We start from the raw sequence: 18,687 nt of genomic DNA, 5'->3' as shown, positions 1-18,687 counted from the left end.
CAAGGTAAGCTGAATGACTGTGCTGAATTGTGCCAACTATGCAACTAATAAAGTTACAACAGTGGGTTACAAAAAGTTATCCAGAGGCCATAAACTAAACAGAAATGTTAACTGGAAAAAAAAAGAAAGGAAAAATATCCGTGCCAAGTATGTTAATATTAAAAAAGAAAGTGGTGGATAAATTGATATTTATGCTAAGATCTGCCAGAGGCATAATTTGGAAAGTCAGACATTTATGAATGAGAACTAGAAAACACTCATACAAAAAAGCGTGAGTATATGGAGAAATCTATTGCATCATGCACAATCACACAGAAAATACTTTACTTTTGGGTATTGTGTTTCACTCATTTCAATTAAAGAAAATGAAACTGTCTTGATGTATGCAAAATGTTATCACAAATACAGTGGTGCATTCAGGTTGCAACAATACGCAGACACATCGACAAAAAGAACAGGAATGGATGAAAAGTAGGGAACGCCACTTTCCATGCTGGAATCATATTACTGCCAAGCAAGTGACGATCTTCTCTGTGGACTATTTTTCTTCCTTTTTAAGAGCACAGTATCAGATGGGTATTATGGAAATTCTTGAACCTACAAGCTAGGATATGCGGCCACCACACTGAAAGTATATTCAAGTAGTTTCTAATTGGCAGCACTTTGTAATCCCCTTGGTACAAGCAGGACAAGTGGGAATATGCTGTAGCTCTAAACTTCCTACACAGAAAGACCTTATTCTTATCTATTCTTCCTTTCCAGACATTTCTTTCTGAAAAACGGCAACCCTAGTCTTTTATACCAGCCAATAAATGGAGAGAACATGTTTTGTACTGTACTGCACAGGTCCCGTGGCAACTATTGAAAGATAGATGCAAAATCTTCCACGTGCATTTCCTGAGGAATGATCTGTCCAGATGGAGGAACGCAGGTCTACACCCCTAACTGGTATAAAGATGTACTTTAGAAATATGATTTACTCCAGAGCATGATTTTATCAACTCAACCTGACAAAGACTATTCCTCATTTTTAAGATGAAAGAACAGGACTAGTGAAGGACTGGCCAGTTAAATGAGGACTAAATTTACAAACACCAGGAACAGATTTAATGGAGCGAATAACGGGACTTTAGGCACCTGCTGTGAAGCTGGCAACTCATACTTACCCTGCCATTAACAGTCAAGATTGGATATGTGGCACATATCCCTTCTTCTTCTGGAGCTACAAAACTACAAGGTCACCTTTATCAGATGACCTGAGACACAAGTATGACTCACTCAGTTTGAGGCCTCAACAAACCTTGAGAAAACTGCCTTCACATTTTGGATGCTAACCTTTCTGAGTGCAAAACCCATGCTACCTCAGGCCTTGATATTAGTTCACAGAAGTTGGGGAGCTCACAGAAATCTGTCATGGTTGCACTGCTAATCAAAGGAAAGAGAATAAGTAGACGAAATACAGGAGAAAGCATCTAGAATTTCAAAATTAATTAATGCAAATGGAAAAGTACCTTCTGCCACTTTCTAAATTTAGTCAAGACTACTAACTCTAGCAAGAAATCAAAGCTGGGAATGAAAGTGAGTATGACATTGAGGAAGAGTGTAGTTGAAGAGAACAGCATTTGGTTTGTTATCTATATACCAAAGGAAGATATCACTGGCCAGGAATGTAGCCAGACAATCAAGAAGCTGGAATTGTATTTAAAGGGGCATTCAGCTTGTCAATCATTCTGTTCCTTCCGTGGATACAGACTTAGCCAAGTGCAAAATATACCTGTCACAGCTGTGCAGCATTACTTCAATCCTGCTCAAGGGACCTGTCTCTGAAAGTTCACCTAAACCCTAACACTGCTAGATAATGAGATGGTTACAGATCCGAGACAACAGAGATGAGATTCATCAGGTGCTGAAAGTAATAGCAAGGTATATACAACTATATTAACTTTCCCAGTGATTTCACAGGAATCAAAAAGATTGACTCAAAATTATATCTTCAACTTGGACAATAGCTGGAACTTGGTGAGGGATTTCAGCTAAGAGACATCAGGTAACACATACTTCAAATGTGATGCAATTTTCTGTTGTTTTTCTTTCTTCTCTTGTAAGACCAACAATAGTTACAGAACAGCCCTTCTTGTAATGAATATTGCATATGACTGTTTTCTTACAAATCAAAAGGAAGAATAAAACCTGCTGTTTCTTGATGGGACAAAATCTTTCCACTATGACCTCATGCTTTCTTTACCAGAGTGATTATATTACAGTACCAGATCATCATGCAATTCCAATTAAAGAGATGAACTGTTTTCTTCATCAGATGAATTTTAGAAGCAGAAGACCAGCAGCGTGCAAGGCCTATTTCAACTGTGGAATGACTTAAATATTTGAAGACAGTCTTACTTTAAAAACGGATTCTTCTGCTACCCATACTCTAAAAACCTACCCCCCATTCCAAGATGTCGATATTAGTAATTTTTGCTTTACCTTTGCAAATTACAAGTAATTAACGCTCTAAATCCTAAAACAGAGAACTGTCATAAACTCAATTTTTTGTTGCCAAAAGATTATGCTAAATCATTTAGCTAGCTGAAGAGGCAAAGATAACTTTGAAACATTCTAGGCAACACTTTACAAAACATGATAAAATAAAGGATGCCAAACAACATGAGAGTTTTAAAAATTGGATGCGATAACATAAATAAATAAATGGTAGCAGATGGCAATCTTAGGGCAGAAGGAAAGTTAAAAGATTTAAAAGACGGTCTCTTCTACCAGATAGTCTTTCTATTGTTATAAAAGTGATAAAAGCAAGGAGATAAAAGGAGATAAGAACAAAATCTTCAACTTCCAAAGACATCCTCTGTCAAAAGAAGAACAAGACACTTAAGGTTCTTTATTACGTAAATTGCTTTAAAAAAAGCCTATACATCTATGCAAAGAAAAAGAGAGCTAGCAAGATCACAATTTTTAACACCTGCTAAGTTAGCTAACTGCAGTTCTAAACATGACATTAAACATGAAGTTAAACATGAAAATAATTATCTTTCTGTATTATTCAGAAAATTAGTCTTTCTGATCAGTCAAACACCTGAAAGGACACTAAATTAACACGGTCTGTAAGAATGCCTGAAGCTTCCAAACTGACATATTTGGGGCTATTTGCGCCTTTACCAAGTTCATTTCACTAAAGGCAATCCATTAGTTTGGGATAGATCCAAAATAAATGAAGCAGAGTTCCTTTGGGGAGAATTTTTTCAGCAGAAATCAGACAGTGTGATTTATTGGGCTGCAGAAGAATTTGAAAGCGTGATAGCTGGGCCCATTGAAAACCAGACCTGATGACACTCCCAGCATCAAGGAAGATGAAGACTGCCTAGGTCATTCCCTTCTCCTGTTTCTGTGAGCTGGCCAAGCATATCTGATTGAACTGGAATTGAATTTAATACTTTTCCATTTATTGTAGAAAGGGGTTTGAAAAAGAGGCCAGACTATTCACAAGGTATTTATAAGAAAAGCATAGGTGCATAACTTCCTTAGGAAAAGTAATACTGATAATTTAAAAATATAATTTCAGCCCCACATTTGATCCCTAAAACTTAATTATACATTCATCATGAATGAAATTTAATTACTGAATTAATCTTAAAGCTCAGTATAAAAAAAAACTCAGAAAAAAACAGCAGAATAGAGCAAAAGGCCATATGAAGATTTTGTATGGTCAAATGACTGAGACACTAGACTGAAATCATGCTATTATACTATACTAATCACTTTCTAAGCTTCTTGGCCAGTTTGCTCTCTGCTTAATTCTCTTTATACAAAATTTAATTGCACCGAACTTTCTGAACTCTTTAGCAGCCTTCTGACATAACACAGTAACATGCAACACAATGAATATATTTCAGGATACAATATGTTCCTTAAAAGATTTGGCAATCATCTCCTCCCTGTTGTAAATGAAAATCAGTGATTTTAATTTACTTGGAATTTCTGAGAACTGAGTTGTGCTCATCAAGTAATAATTTAGTTTTTTCTATTCAGCAAGAACTTTGTCTCCCTTGCTGTGTTCAAATTTGAACATTTTCTATAATCATATACCCTTTCTTCTTCCTCCAGAAGGAACTACAGATTCAGCACAATTTTTAAAGCAACTTCTAGGCAACACCTTTTTGGTGAAGTGACAACTGCTGAAGTCATCATTCTGTACTTGGCAAGTTATGAAGAATCATACCTAGCTATTCACAAGCAAGAACAAGGACAACTGATGCATATTTCCCTTAAAGCATGTCTTGAAGGTGGAAATAAATGATAATAACCAACAGCGTAAAGTGTGTGGATATTACTATTAATCTACTGCATTTCCGCTTTCAAATTTCAGACTGAATGACACTTAGGTCTGATGAAGTTGAAACAGAACACAGAGAAATTAAAGACTCTATTATTGAGTACAGGAATGTCACTCATGCATCTTTATTCTAATGGCTTAGCCTGAACTGCCCACAGAAAGCCTCACAGTTCTGGCAAACAGCCAAATATTCAACAGATTTTGCAGCACCTGTACACGAAAGGTAGTTAAAGGTTACCCAGTATGGCTATTGCAACTGTGGCTGTTGCCCAGATTGCCCAGCTGGATTGAATTGATTGATTTCCTAATTAAGGTTTAGACCCTGCCTACAAAAGGTGGGCCATTTCCTCCTGGCTGTGGAAGATGCAATAACATCCTTGGAGGTGTAGTCTAGGTTGGTGAGCAACAACTGGTGACTCTGATGTGATATGTCTGAGAGACCCTGAGGACTGCAACTCCCTTGCCCAAGCCAGAGTAGCCAGGGCTGGTGTGAGAGTCCTTTGGTAAAGAAGGTAAAGCTGCAAGCCCAAAGGAGGGAAGTGTGCTGGACTTGGAATGAATGGACTGGGTCTCTGCTCACTGTAAAGCCTTCACCTTCCTTTAAAAACAAACTGGTAAAACAAAAAGAGGGAAATATGGCTATTGCAACTGTGGCTATTGCCCAGATTGCCCAGCTGGGTTGAATTGATTGATTCCTAATTAAGGTTTAGACCCTGCCTACAAAAGGTGGGCCATTTTCTCCTGGCTGTGGAAGATGCAATGGGATCCTTGGAGCTGCAGTCTAGACTGGTGAGCAACAGACATGCACTGTATTTTTTGTCAGTTTTGCTTTGAGTAGTCATGTACAAATGGTTTCTCTACTTTAATAACCAGAATCTTTTGAGGCTACTAACCAACAAATATTTTCAGCTTCTGCTGGTTTAAGCCAAAGCTGACACCGAAAGACACAATCCTGCCTAACCTTTAGCCCATTGTTCTCTCTTCCCTCTTCCTATTGCCCACAAACTGGGCACAGAGTGGGTTGAGAGTAGCCCTGAAGAGAAGGATTTGGGGGTGTTTATAGATGAGAAGCTCAACATGAGCCGGCAGTGCACTCATGCAGCCCAGAAGGCCAGCTGCATCCTGGGATGTATCAAGAGAAGTGTGGTCAGCAGGTCAAGAGAGGTGATTCTCCCCTTTACTATGCTCTTGTGAGACCCCACCTTGAATACTGTGTCCAGTTCTGGCGTCCCCATCATAAGACAGACATAGATCTGTTGGAGTGTGTTCAGAGGAGGGCCACAAAGATGATCCAGGGGCTGGAGCACCTCTGCTATGAGGACAGGTTGTGGGAGCTGGGATTGTTCAGCCTTGAAAAGAAAAGACTTCGGGGGGACCTAATAGCTGCCTTCTAATACCTGAAAGGAACCTACACGAAGGCTGGGGAGGGACTCTTTACAAGATTGTCCACTGATAGGACAAGGAGAAATGGGTTTAAGTTGAAGGAGAACAGATTTAGATTAGATTTTAGGAAGAAATTCTTCAGTACGAGGGTGGTGAGACTTTGGAATAGATTGCCCAGAGAAGTTGTGGATGCCTCCTCCCTGGAGGTGTTCAAGGCCAGGTTGGACGGAGCCTTGAGTAGCCTGATCTAGTTGAGAGGCGTCTCTGCCCATGACAGGGAGGTTGGATTAGATTATCTCCAAGGTCCCTTCCAGCCTATACCATTCTATGATTGCAAGAGTTTGTATGGAAACATGGGAGATCAAACCAGGAAATCAATCTATCTAAACAGCAATCTTTTCATGTTGGCTTTCAGTTTGATTAGTATCCCAGTCTTCCAAATCATGTACCTCCAAAATTGCTTTCACTGATATAGCAGGAGATGAAGCCCACAGATAGGGACAATCTGTTGCACGTGAAAGGTTCTTTTGTTACAGCCTGCTTGCATGTGTTATTGCAGTGTATATTTCCTAGTTCTTTGTGTTTGCCCTGCATTTCTTTCTTTTTCTTCTTCATTTGTAACATTGCCTTTAGTCATATTATCATAATTGTTTACTGCTCTGCAATATCATGACTCTGACAAATTTTAATAGCATCCATTTTACACTCATTTCTATGTTGCTAGCACAATTCCTAAGAAACTCTACTAAAAAGTTAATTCAATGATAGCTCTTCTGTTTACAGTAATTTCTGAAATAAGGCAGCCAGATTTTGTCAGGTACTTTACAATACGATGCCTTTTTTTCTTTCAAATACATGTTGGCAAATCAGAAGCTTTACAAAGGTCTAAATCTATAAGTTCTATCAGGCATCACTATCAAACTTGTAATCTCCTTGAAACATACAATCAGGCACTTCGAAATCATTGTTTTCCATATAGACTGGCTATAATCACATCTTTTAACACTTTTAACGCAATCAACAGTTTAAAAAAAAAGTCAGCATTCTATAATTTCTTCCAGTACCTAAATAAGACTTGTTTTATTTATTTCCTTAAAATGAATTATCTATGTGATTTGATAGGCTGCATCTTAAAAGATAACAAAATAGCTTGCTTTAACAAGCTGTTTTTTTATCATTAAGCAGATAATTCTATAATTCTGGGCAGTTCAGTCAGTCATTTATTCTGTTGCATATTCACATTGGTAGTATTGCTGATGTGATTATTTTGGATTACTACTACCCAACATGTTAGAGATCCATTGACTTCACTGGGAATATTCATACAAAGTTATACATATAACCTCATGGATAGCAGCAAAGAAATTGTGTCTTAGTTCAGAAACTACAATAATTCGACCACTGCTCAGAGCAACACATGGAAACAACCAGAAATGGCAGTTCTCCATTTTTTTAAACTTCTAGCTCTTTTCAAAATTTTTTCACATTTATTTGGAAATGTTACATTACAAATAAAGATCTTTGATTTTACTTTTTTCTGTAGGTGCTCCCACAAACCATCTGCATTATTGCAGGCAAAAATAAAATAGGACTTAGAAAAACACATTGAAAAACAGTGAGAGAACAGTGCCAATTTTTTGATTTTATGGTTTCCTTTCTTTGTTTGGTGCTCATAGACTGTTTTCAATAGATGTGCAGTATATAACTGGGAATTCTACATGAAGAGTATATAACAATACATGTGCACATAGTTTTTATAAATGTGATGAGGTTTATTTTTCTTTTGATCTATAAATGAGTGCTCTCAATTGATTATAGTGATAAATAGCTTTGATGTACTATAAACATAATATTTAACAGCTGACAATTTATATGGTCTTTCCTTATGGGGGGAATGTAATCCCTGGGCTATTTTATTCATATTCTATATTCTCTAGAAACATTGAATTTCATTCTTATAATTCACCAGTAGTCATTGCTAATAGTCAAGCACAAGTATTTATTCTTCTTCATCTTGATTAGATTTTGAATCTACAGTCTAATCCCAACTAATTTCTGAGGACACCAAGCCTTGTCCACATGCATTGCACTAAAAGACAGGAGCCATCATTGCCATCAGTAGTGGCCAGAGCAAGCAAGAATTTGCAATCTCTCTAAGCCATATTAACTCATGCTTTGGAGTTGACAGTACTCCCAACTTAGTCAAAGCATTTTAAGTATTTAGATATATTTCTCTTCAAGAAAGAGACCATGGGATGATTTTTAACAAGCTTTTCCCACAAAGATCAGTTTGACTACTCTTCAGTCTTATTTCAAAGTAGAAAAGCACTAGCCTATTCAAACCTTCTAGATCTTCACACAGAAAAAGAATCAGAATGCTAAGTCACATAGCGCAAATCAGGAAAGTTCTCAAGCAAAATTTCAAATTTCTTTGAATTTTAATAATGAGGAAAAAATTAAATTGATTTTGCTTTTTTTTTTTCTTCCCATAAAATATCAACACTATACTTTCAGCCTGTAAAGGCCTCTGCCTATGTGTAATTGACTTGACACATCTTGAACTGTACCTCTGATGCAACATATGTGGGAGTCCCTTTGAACTAAGTTCTGGACTCCACAGAATACTCTATTTAGATATAACAAAAAGAAATTATCAAAACAACAAAAAGAAATTATCATGTATTTAGGAAAAGCTCTGTCTCAAAATTGGCTCAAAGCAGGCATCTGAGAACAATTCAGCAAGATCTTGAGCAACCAGTAACAATAACCAATCAGATCATAGACAGTTGAGTGCATACTAACTGTCCAGAGCCAAGTTCAATTAAGACTCTCAGAGTTCTAATCTGAGGAACTGTCTTGCCCTCAGTGAATTACTCAGTTTATGGCTGTGAGAACTGTCTACAGTGACAAATGGTCTCTGTAAATATTTTGTGTGTTTCCAGGAAAAATTCCAACTCTGTTTTGACCCTGTTGATATCTACCTGCTACAAGTGGAGCTGGCTGAAATAATTTTGTGTGTACATATAACTGTACCCTGCACGCAGCTCATTAGAATACATCACATTTCTAGCGGAAGCTGTTTCTAATTGCAGAACACTCATAGCTCCCATATCTTTCGAATGTGGCATTTTATGGCACTCAGCATCAGTGAAATCATAAACATACACAGGAAGAACAAACAGGTACAACTGAACAAACTCATATTGCTATTATTTTAAGGAATCACAGTTTAACTTTGTTGATCATGTTGGTTATTCAAACATGAGTGCGATATATTCCTTCAAATGCTTGACATAAATGAGTGGATAGCAAAACCAACTGCAACCTGCCTCCCTCATATCTAGAACAATGCGTGCCATTTACCTGTAAATGCTCCTTGGGTAACTTGTATCCAGCACAACCACTAATGTGCAATAAATCTGGTAATACATGACTGATTACTCACCTCATCAATTTGAGGATCTTGAGCCTGAGCAGCATTGGGCACTGGGGAATCACAGTCTGGGCTATAATGCTCACAATAGTCATATGCAGCTCTGGGGTCAGCTATAATCAACAGCTGCTGGATCTCACCCTGCAGGAAAGCATATCATAGAATCATATGCAGATTAAATAAAAAAAACAAAGATTATCTACAGTTCAGCAGAAGTACAGAGTTTTCATTCAGAAAAAAAAACTAGGCACATAATATATTAGATATTATATTAACATTTGTGGCTATAAATAATATATCTACTTAATTTCTGCTGCTATTCTGGAAAACAACTATTGTTCACAGGACAAAACAATGCAAATTAATACTGAACAGACTAGGTGCAAAATTCTGGCTTAAAATGCTGTCTGGTTTGGAAAGGAGATGGTGGGAAGGTGTAACTCCTGCTCATTTTCTTTATGTTTGTTTACTTCTTTAGTGGGAATCAGTCTGAATTCCTAAGACTAAATTCAGGGCATTTCCTATTAACAGTATGCAACTCAACATGCAAGTGATCAACAGTATGATTGTGAGAGTTTGCATCGCATCTGTACTCTCAAAGAAGGGAGAAAATAAAATTAAAAAGGCTGTACCAGAGACATAGTTATTGGAATAAAAAACAATTAAGTAAGCACCATGTAAATACACACTGTAGAATATGTTGAAATGAAAATTTTAACAGCTAACAAATGTTATTTTCATCTCTGTTCCAATATATCGTGTAAAAACAACATCACAGTAAAGAGATCCACTATTCTGGATAATAAAAATAATAAAATAATGGCTCTGCAGAGATCCCTTACAGAGACCTTGTATGTTTATCATTTTCCACAGAAAGCTGTCTGGTATGCAGTATATTTCTTAGCATAGTGGTACCATTTAAACAGCGTTAGGCAAATTGTTGCCAACATTTCCACTATAAATTTCCTCATTCAGGAGCTTCTTATGCTGTCATAAATATAAGGTTGTTGAAAATTGGCGTACGTTCTTGGCCAAACCCCATAAATTTCAATCTCTCACTATTTCCCCAGAAGGGGAGATTTTTAAGCTTTTATATACTTCTAATGTATTTTGTTTTTACCAAAAACGGGGGCAAAGGAATAACTTTGTTAGTATTATGTTCTGTCTTTAAAGAGAAAATATCATAACTAATGGAAAAGTACAGCTGTGAAAATTCACAATTATCTCAGTATTTCCAAAATCACTTTACATCTATCAGAACAGTGGCCTTTAACAAATTAATAAAATTGGAGAGTATTTTAAAATAGTAAAGAATCATTTGTAACGCTCCTTCCTTTCAAAAAGAAAAATCACAGAAGGAAGCAAAAATCACTCAAACTGAAAAAAAAGTCCTCACCCTGTTGAGCTCAGGTCATTGTCTTGCTATATGTCCCTGAACATGCATGCCTTTCTGAGCTGCCCATACAGATCCCCACATGTACAGTGTGCCAGCTAGTGTGAGCAATGCCGGAACTGCTCCCGAAACTACTGCTCTTGAGTATCATATGCTAAGAGAACCCAGATCGGGGAATACAGCCAGTATTCTGGAGCTTGCTTTGTGCTGATCTTGAATGCCATGGAATTTTGGCACTGGGTTTTGTCAGATTGTGTGTTTGCAAGAAGCACTCAGCATGCTGTTACCACTCGGCTTAGATGTCCCTAAATTGGTTACAGCTGTTCCTGATCCATTGACTGTACTTCCCAGCCTTGTCTGTCTGCATGTCATGGGTCCACATAGAGAGAAGCCCTCAGATGTTTTGCACAGTATACATAAATTGCTACTGGCTATTCATGTGCGAGAAGTTTGCTGAGGAAATGATTGATTTTACATTTGACATTTCAAATGTTAATTCTCCTCGTTTTCCTTCAACATCTGCTATAAAAATATTGCCAGTACGTTATTGTTTTTCTTTTTCCATTTTTTGTTTTTATTTTTCTGTCTTTGCTAATTAAATGGCTTCTTTGAGTATTTGTATGTGATGTATTGGCAGTGCTGTTTCACTAGTCAGTGAAGAGCTTTCATTTCAGATCAGGTCAGTCATCTAAGAACATAAAATTCCACATACATTATTGCAGGTTTCATTATAGTTAATTAGTTATCATTCCAAGGTATTTGTTGAACAAATCTGCACTCTTTTGAGAAGTTTTCATAGAACAACTTCAGCCTTAACAAATACATTCTTTAGCTGCTCGACTTTGTGAGACTAAAATAGAATTTTATAAAGTTCTTTGCAAATAAAATACAAATACTTAATCTGACCATACTTCACGACCTGGAGTCATAAATTACGCACTTAATGATCTACCTTCACAAGTCTCAAGAACTTTAAATGAAAATATGGATACATGGAGTCATGGGTTATTAACAATTCTAATAGTCTCTAAATTCTAATGGTCTCTAAAACAATGCTGAGGTATCTAAACATACATGCATATGTGCATAAAGTTATTCTCATATGAAAACTGCAGGAAAAAGGAAGTTTCACAGGATAGAATGATGAGAGCAAGAGAGGGAGAATAAAGATGGAGAAGGAGACAGGAGAACAGAGTAAAATTTACAAATACACCTGAGCATCCTTGGAGTACTCTAAAAGACAAAAAAAGAAAAAAAAAGAGTACGAAAGGCAGCTGTCTATATACACTAGTTCTATTTCCTTCCCTATGAAATTTCTTTGTTGGAAAAGACTGCTCAGGCAATTTCACAAAGCTGATAGACGATATATAGTGTGTTATACAAGTCAAATGTTTGTTGTCTCTGCTGAGCCAGTCTTTCATCATGATTTGATGTTAGAGGTAAGTGAGAAGAGGGTAGAAGGCAGAGGCAGAGAACTTGTGGTGAGGCATCAGACAGATATACACAGTCATTTTTTCATCTTATTACTTGTTAACAATGCACATGCTTAATTTACCCCAAAAATTGCTAAAAGCAATCTCCTGCCTTATAATATTTTTTTCCTTGATAACACTTAATACAATGTATTTTAAACAGTGTTTATCAGATATTTAACATTACTTGCATATTAGGGATGAGAAAGCTGAGAGATAGGTCTCTGCCTTAGTTGCCCAGAAGTGAAGGGGAACATCTAGCAAGGTATTCAAGTATACCTAACATTAAGGATAAAAGTAAAACAGATCAATTTGGAGTCTTAATATTTAGTTTGGGTTATAAATACTTTATTGAAATACATACTAAGTTGTTGTCAAAGCCAACATATAATTCACAGAGTCAATGCATAGTTGAGTAATTCATCTCAATATGGAATAAAAATAGTTAAAGTCTATGAACATTTTAATTCCTCTCTATTTTGGGAATGTGATCATAATTAAAATCAGAGGCTTTTGAATCAGCCTAGTGGTTGCATGAAAAAAGCTGTAGAGAATAATAAAATATCTTGCTCATGAGTTATGGCTAGCATGAAAACATGGTACAGAAGGATTACTTCCATAGCACTCTCCTAAAAAGTACTCTACCAAATAAGCTGTTCTTTGCAGAATCATGGAAGACTGTTAAAAGGAGTTAATGAGATCTGAGGAAACATTCACTTCTTTGTGGCATGCCACAGCAAACGTGGAGAACCAGGCTACAGAACTACAAGGAGAATATGTTCAAATCAGTTGAATGCCTGTCTACTGGAACAGCTGCACAGACATTCCCTCAAATTAACTGTTCTACGACAAGGAACACCCCAGCTAGGAATGAGAAGTGTGTGGTGAATTCAGTCACTGAAAATTCCTCTGTGAATCTCACAGACATTCCACAGTGACATTCTAGAATAAGAAAGTTTATGTGTATTTATGCTTCCAGGATTTGTTGAAAACCACACCTCACTAAGCAATAATGCACGAGGTGGGGTATCTGCACTAAAAACATAACCTCTTACATGAAAACAGTTTGCAACACTGAAAAAATAAAGTGTTGACTAACAAAAAAAAAGGAAATGGAGACCAAATTCGTAGGAAAGGAGTAGACTACCAAATTCTCTTTCCAATTTCACTCATTTTCTCTTGATGTGATTATTGCTTTAGTTAGCCTCATGGCAGTAATCGCTATATTTGATTCCACCTTTTTAGAGCCGTTCTTAGAATCCACAGCAGAAATTAAAATTAGACAATCTCCAATTAGATATGGTGTCAGATTTTGTCAATGATGTAAATCACTGGGGGCCTGAGAAGTACAGAATTAATTATTTTATCATTATAAGCAATAAATGTTAATGGCTGCTTATTATCTTAATTGTGACTTCATAAAAAGTCTTAGATATGATCTCTCTTCTTCAAATATTCTCCTTCCCTTTTAACTATGTAATCTTACTAATGCTTTCTAAGTATGGTGTATTAGAGAAGTACAGACACGAAGTAGTCCATTTATAGCCTATTTTTCAGCAAAAAGTTTCTATCATTGATAGATATCATCTCTACTATCACCTGCCAGCATTTTTTAAAAGGCAAAAGTATGAATTCTTACAAGGCTGTAAGGGCACTATATGCAGGAACTGGTATTTAAAATTTTATGGTCTAGTTCCCCAATTCTATAAGAACCTCAAACAGTTCAATTGTAGAGACAGATTTTGGGGATATCACTTTCACAAGAATCTTAATAATAACTCTGTCAGGTGAAAGTGACTTTTGTCCAGGGAATAGCAGGTAAGCGTTACTTGAGAAGTTCTACAGGACCCTCTCTACAGAGGCAACCTTCACAAATTATTAAAAAAAAACATTTAAAACCCCAGAAAATTCTAAGAAAAAGTGATCTTGATAGTTGCACAATTAGGATGCTATGTAACAATGTGACTAAATCAGAGTTGAGAAATCAAGTTGTAGATTCTTATTGTAAAATAGTGAGATTTTCTAGAATGATTTCATGAGGAAAAAGCTTATTGTTCTTTTTCCAGCTTGATTAAAAAAAAAAAAAGAAAAATAATGGAGCAATTACTTAAATGTCTAATTTAAATATTAGAGGTTCAGAAATACTTTCCACAACTAGACTGGGAGGGTTAGTATTAGCAAAATACCATTCTTTTAATTCATATTCTGGATAAAATGAGTTTTGTGCTTATAAGGATAATTAGATTTTGAAGATGACTACCTAAATGGTGATAAAAGCATAACAAAAGCAGTGCTAGGCACTATATCAACTGAGGAGAACAATATCAATATATTTCATTTTCATATGATGGCTAAGGCCATCAAATTACAGAGGACTCTTCAATAAATCAGCAGAAACCCTAACCTGTGTGTATGTGCCAACCTTCTCTAATTAGTTATGTGACAGTACAACTACACACGCCAAAGAACAAAAGTCTAGACAGCCTGGATATTATTACTATAGAATTTAGAAAAACCTGCTGCAGAATTCATTTAATCTTCCTGCAAAGATTTGAGGGATTGAAGAATTCCAGGGGCCTTTAATATAATATTCCATAACCCAGGCCCATTGCATAATATAGCTAGAGAAAGATATTTAGAGCCTGCCAGACTGAAGCACTGTAAAAGCAATAAATTGTGAAAGCAGAATTCTGTGCAGTTTCCATAGAAATCAATATCTTCTCGATTCTTTGAAACTCCATGGTTATAGTAGCATACATTCAGCTTAGTTAAGAAATATCGGTTGATATACCAATTCTAACTTTTAACTTTCAAAACACAGCTGTTTACAGACCAAAATCTGCTGCAATTCTTGGCTGAGAGATTAGATTTTATTACAATGCCTGTATATATAGTACGTGTGCATAACACACACACGCACGCACATACATGTGTGACCAAGGACATCCTACTTTCTTGATGAATACGTTGCCATTTATCTTTGAAACCTCATTTACAGCTGTTCTTTAAAACTTAAGTGTATTACAAACATTAAATGAGATGATAATAAATCGTATTTGTAGAATTTGCTGGAGTTGATGTGACAGGCAGCATATTTTGAGCCCAGGTTGTCAATTTTAAATGTAATTGCAAACAGTTTAGTTAAATGACCATTCCTTTGTTTCTTGGGAAAATTTCTTGAAAATGAACTTGAACTCCAATGAATTACCAGAGCTTTGCTTTGCTTTTCTCCCTGCTTCCTGCTTTTAAAAGTAAGGAAGGGCGACAGGAAAAACAGAATTATTTACTTTTGCGCATCGAGCATAAGTTTGGAAATATTATAAAAAATAACAAACACCAAATCACTATTCTTTCAGGGAAAAAAAAAAGGCAAAACAAAACAAGACAAATAGGAAGCTTTTGTAAAAAATGCTGGGTGTTTATCAGATGCCTATGAAATGGAAAAAACTCTTTGCTTTGCTTGTATTTTTTTTGTTGTGTTTTTTTTTTCCTCCCAATGCTGGAAGTTGGCCATTTCTCCAGCTTCTGAATATTTTTGCCTGGAAGCTATTGCATTTTTTGCTTTCTGTCCCACTTATGTCAAACATTACTTTTTAGTCTGACTGATAGTAAACATTTAGTAGGTCACTAGCAACTACTAAAGGTGACATATAATGGGAATCATTTTGGCTATGTCTGCATGAGCTAGCAGTGCAGCTCAACAGGACTATGAAACGAAGGACACTGATGACACGTCATTCACACTACATGTCTTTGGGGGGAATTTTACTTCGGGCTAGCTTCCCTATTCTACGTTAGCTGTACAGTAATTTTGGTCAGTCAGTAAAAGCTCTATGCATTCTGCTACTGCTACATCTTCATAGAGTATGCACACAGATAAATGGTTTTTCTACACTTGCGCACTTGGACTTTCCATGCTTACATTTATGTGAAGGATGGCTACTCATCTGAAGAGATCTGTAGGTTAAATCATATTGCTGTCCAGATATTATCACTCTATCTTCCACTGCTCACTCAGGCTGTTTAAAAGGATCCTATGTTGCAAGTAAGTGTATAAATGCTTTTTAAATGAAAACAGGTTAATGCCTAGTATCAAAATCTAAACCCTTTATTAACAATGATTACTGCAAGGATTTAATCTCATAAACTCTGTGCAGTTAAAGCTTTCATTGGGTTTAAATGAAAGTCTTACATACATTACGTTTTGTCTTATTATACTCTTTTACAGCACAGTGCCTAAAAAATCGTTGTATTGGTCTGACATGGGGGAGTTTTGAGGGGAAAAAAGACTCTATAGGGAAATATCTGCATAAAGACTGTTAGCTACTAAGTTAATATAAAATACTTATTATAAAAATCTGTTCTATTGTTCACACCAGCAGTACTAAATGAGGAGTGACAAATCCTTAAAGCTGGCAAAGAATAAAATGATCCCTGCTATTGACCAAACATTCAAGCTACAAACATATTTCAATGGATACAATTCAAAATTCTTTTACTAGGTGCCACGTACCAGCATTTGACTAATTTCTTCTTTTTTTGAATTTTTGTATGCTATTGTAGGAATTCTCTTCTTAGTAGCGAGCACTTACAAACCAGCCCTTCATACACCATGTATTTGAAAACACATAAGAGATTAATTTCAAATGACACATGTAAAAGTTTCAGGTGTACTGTGTCAGTCTTTCATATACAAGCATTTACAAATTAGTCCCACTGACATCAATAGATCTACTTCAGTGAGCAAGTGCTTAGAAGCGTAAATGAAGGTTGTGTAATTTGGCAGATAGTAATAACAGTTTCTAGACAGCATAATTTTATTATTTTAAGACACATTTCTAGTTTATCATTTGCTTCTCAAGCATTTGTATGCACATCATATTGATTTCCATATTGATAGAGCATGATGTCATAAATTTCAGATTAGCAGTTACATTCAGGAATGAGCAGCAGGCAACTCCAAATTAGAATTTCCTCATTTAAAACACACACCCCACACACTTCTCAAGATTTGGAAAATGCTTCAGATAAATTTTTCTTGCTTTTAAAGCTAAACCAAAAGATCTTTCTGAGCACTACCAAAAAATATCTCTTAGCTTTAGCACCAGTAGGTGAATTTACCAAGTAATAATACGTTTGTTGAATAGAGAAAAGCAGAAAATTAAGCAATCATTTACTATGCTCTTAGGACACTAATCAGCCCTTTCCTTCTTTCAGTGGTGATCTACCTGATCTCTGGACACCCAGTATGCTTGCTTACTCAGAAATTATTGATCATCAGCATAGGGAAGTCACATTAAAACAGTCATGTCAAACAGATTAAAATGTATGCATTTAATATTTCGCAGTGTACTATATCATATTGTTGTGCTAGTAATAGTCAGACTGCCAGAATCAGAATAAAGGTGGAAGAACTGCCTAGAAAACTGAAGTTAATATTAGGAAGAGAAAAAAAAAAAAGGAAATAGCCAAGAATTTAATTTCATTAAATTTTGTTGCATTACAAATTTAAAATAATACAGTTAGAAACAAAGTGATGTAACACTGTTTTTTTACAAGTGTGAAATAATCATGACAGTAGCAATATTTATTCTGAGGATTCTAAATGAATAGTTTATGCAAATATGTTCCAGCAATACGACTGAAGAAGTAATTATTTTCTCCAAAGATACAATCAAGTTGTCAGGAGGTCAGGATAATGACATGTAATAATATCTATTTCTGACTCGTGTGTATGCAAGAAGTAATAGAGATTGAGATTTAGATGTACTCCCTAAGTGAACAGGAACAGCTGATGTACCTAATTGTTTACAGCTCTGATTCTGACAGTGCTGAACTCTGTTTTCAATGGGAGTGAATTACCTTAATGATGCAACTGGTTCTTGTGCAGTTGTGTTATGCTGTATGAAAGGGTTCAGGACCAGAAGAAACCCTGGCATCTTCAACTAGTAGGTCACTGAAGCCTAAGATTTCATTGTATTTATCTACAGGTTCATTATTTCTACATTTTAAATTTCCATTCAGTTTAAAGAGACTGAAGAGTGCTCTACCATTCCTGTGATCAAACCATTGGCTTATTAAGACTAAAACCATGATTATTACCCAAGATAAAACAGCCTTTGTGATGCATGGATACAATATTAATCCTGTACTGTGATTTCCAACAGGTCACTATACAGAAACCTATCCCGAAAGCAGAAACCCATCCCAAAAGAAAAGACTAAGCTTCTAATCTAAGTTAAGAGACTTCAGACTAAATTTAAACCTCCAGTGATTACAAGAGAAGCCTTACAAGAATGTAACTGATTTCTCTGAATAAAGCAAGAGAAAAGAGGTGCAATCAGTTAAGTAAGGAAACAATCACTGAAGGAATACAGAAATACACAGTGATGTTACAAATGGTAGAAATGTTGCTGTTCTCAGTGCTGAATGTTAAGATTTGGCCTGCAAACTGACTTTACAGACAGCTGCATGGATTTCTTCTGTGATTCTAAAGCCACCTTTCTTCTTAGTGGGTCTCAGCTGGAATTCAAGCACTGACTTTCCGCGTCAATGTAGGAGATTTCAGCAAAAAATTTGACAGGATCACTAGCTTCCCTTTTAATCCTTCAGCACATGACAAAAACCCTCAGAGAAAAGTATTTTTATTTAAGTCATTCTA

General features: G+C 36.0%; 1 protein-coding gene across 1 annotated transcript in view; it reads right to left on the bottom strand.

Moving 5' to 3' along the window:
• Positions 1-18,687, bottom strand: part of COL11A1 (collagen type XI alpha 1 chain) — a 160,358-nt gene that overhangs the window by 113,212 nt on the left and 28,459 nt on the right. The window contains 1 exon segment of the mRNA XM_086617862.1: positions 9,174-9,302. Coding sequence (XP_086473988.1) covers positions 9,174-9,302 — 129 coding nt within the window.

This window comes from Tauraco erythrolophus, chromosome 10 (assembly GCF_009769465.1).
Source record: "Tauraco erythrolophus isolate bTauEry1 chromosome 10, bTauEry1.pri, whole genome shotgun sequence".
NCBI lineage: Eukaryota > Metazoa > Chordata > Aves > Musophagiformes > Musophagidae > Tauraco > Tauraco erythrolophus.
The sequence above is the reverse complement of the archived record's forward strand: the minus strand, read 5'-3'. Positions and strand labels throughout refer to the sequence as shown.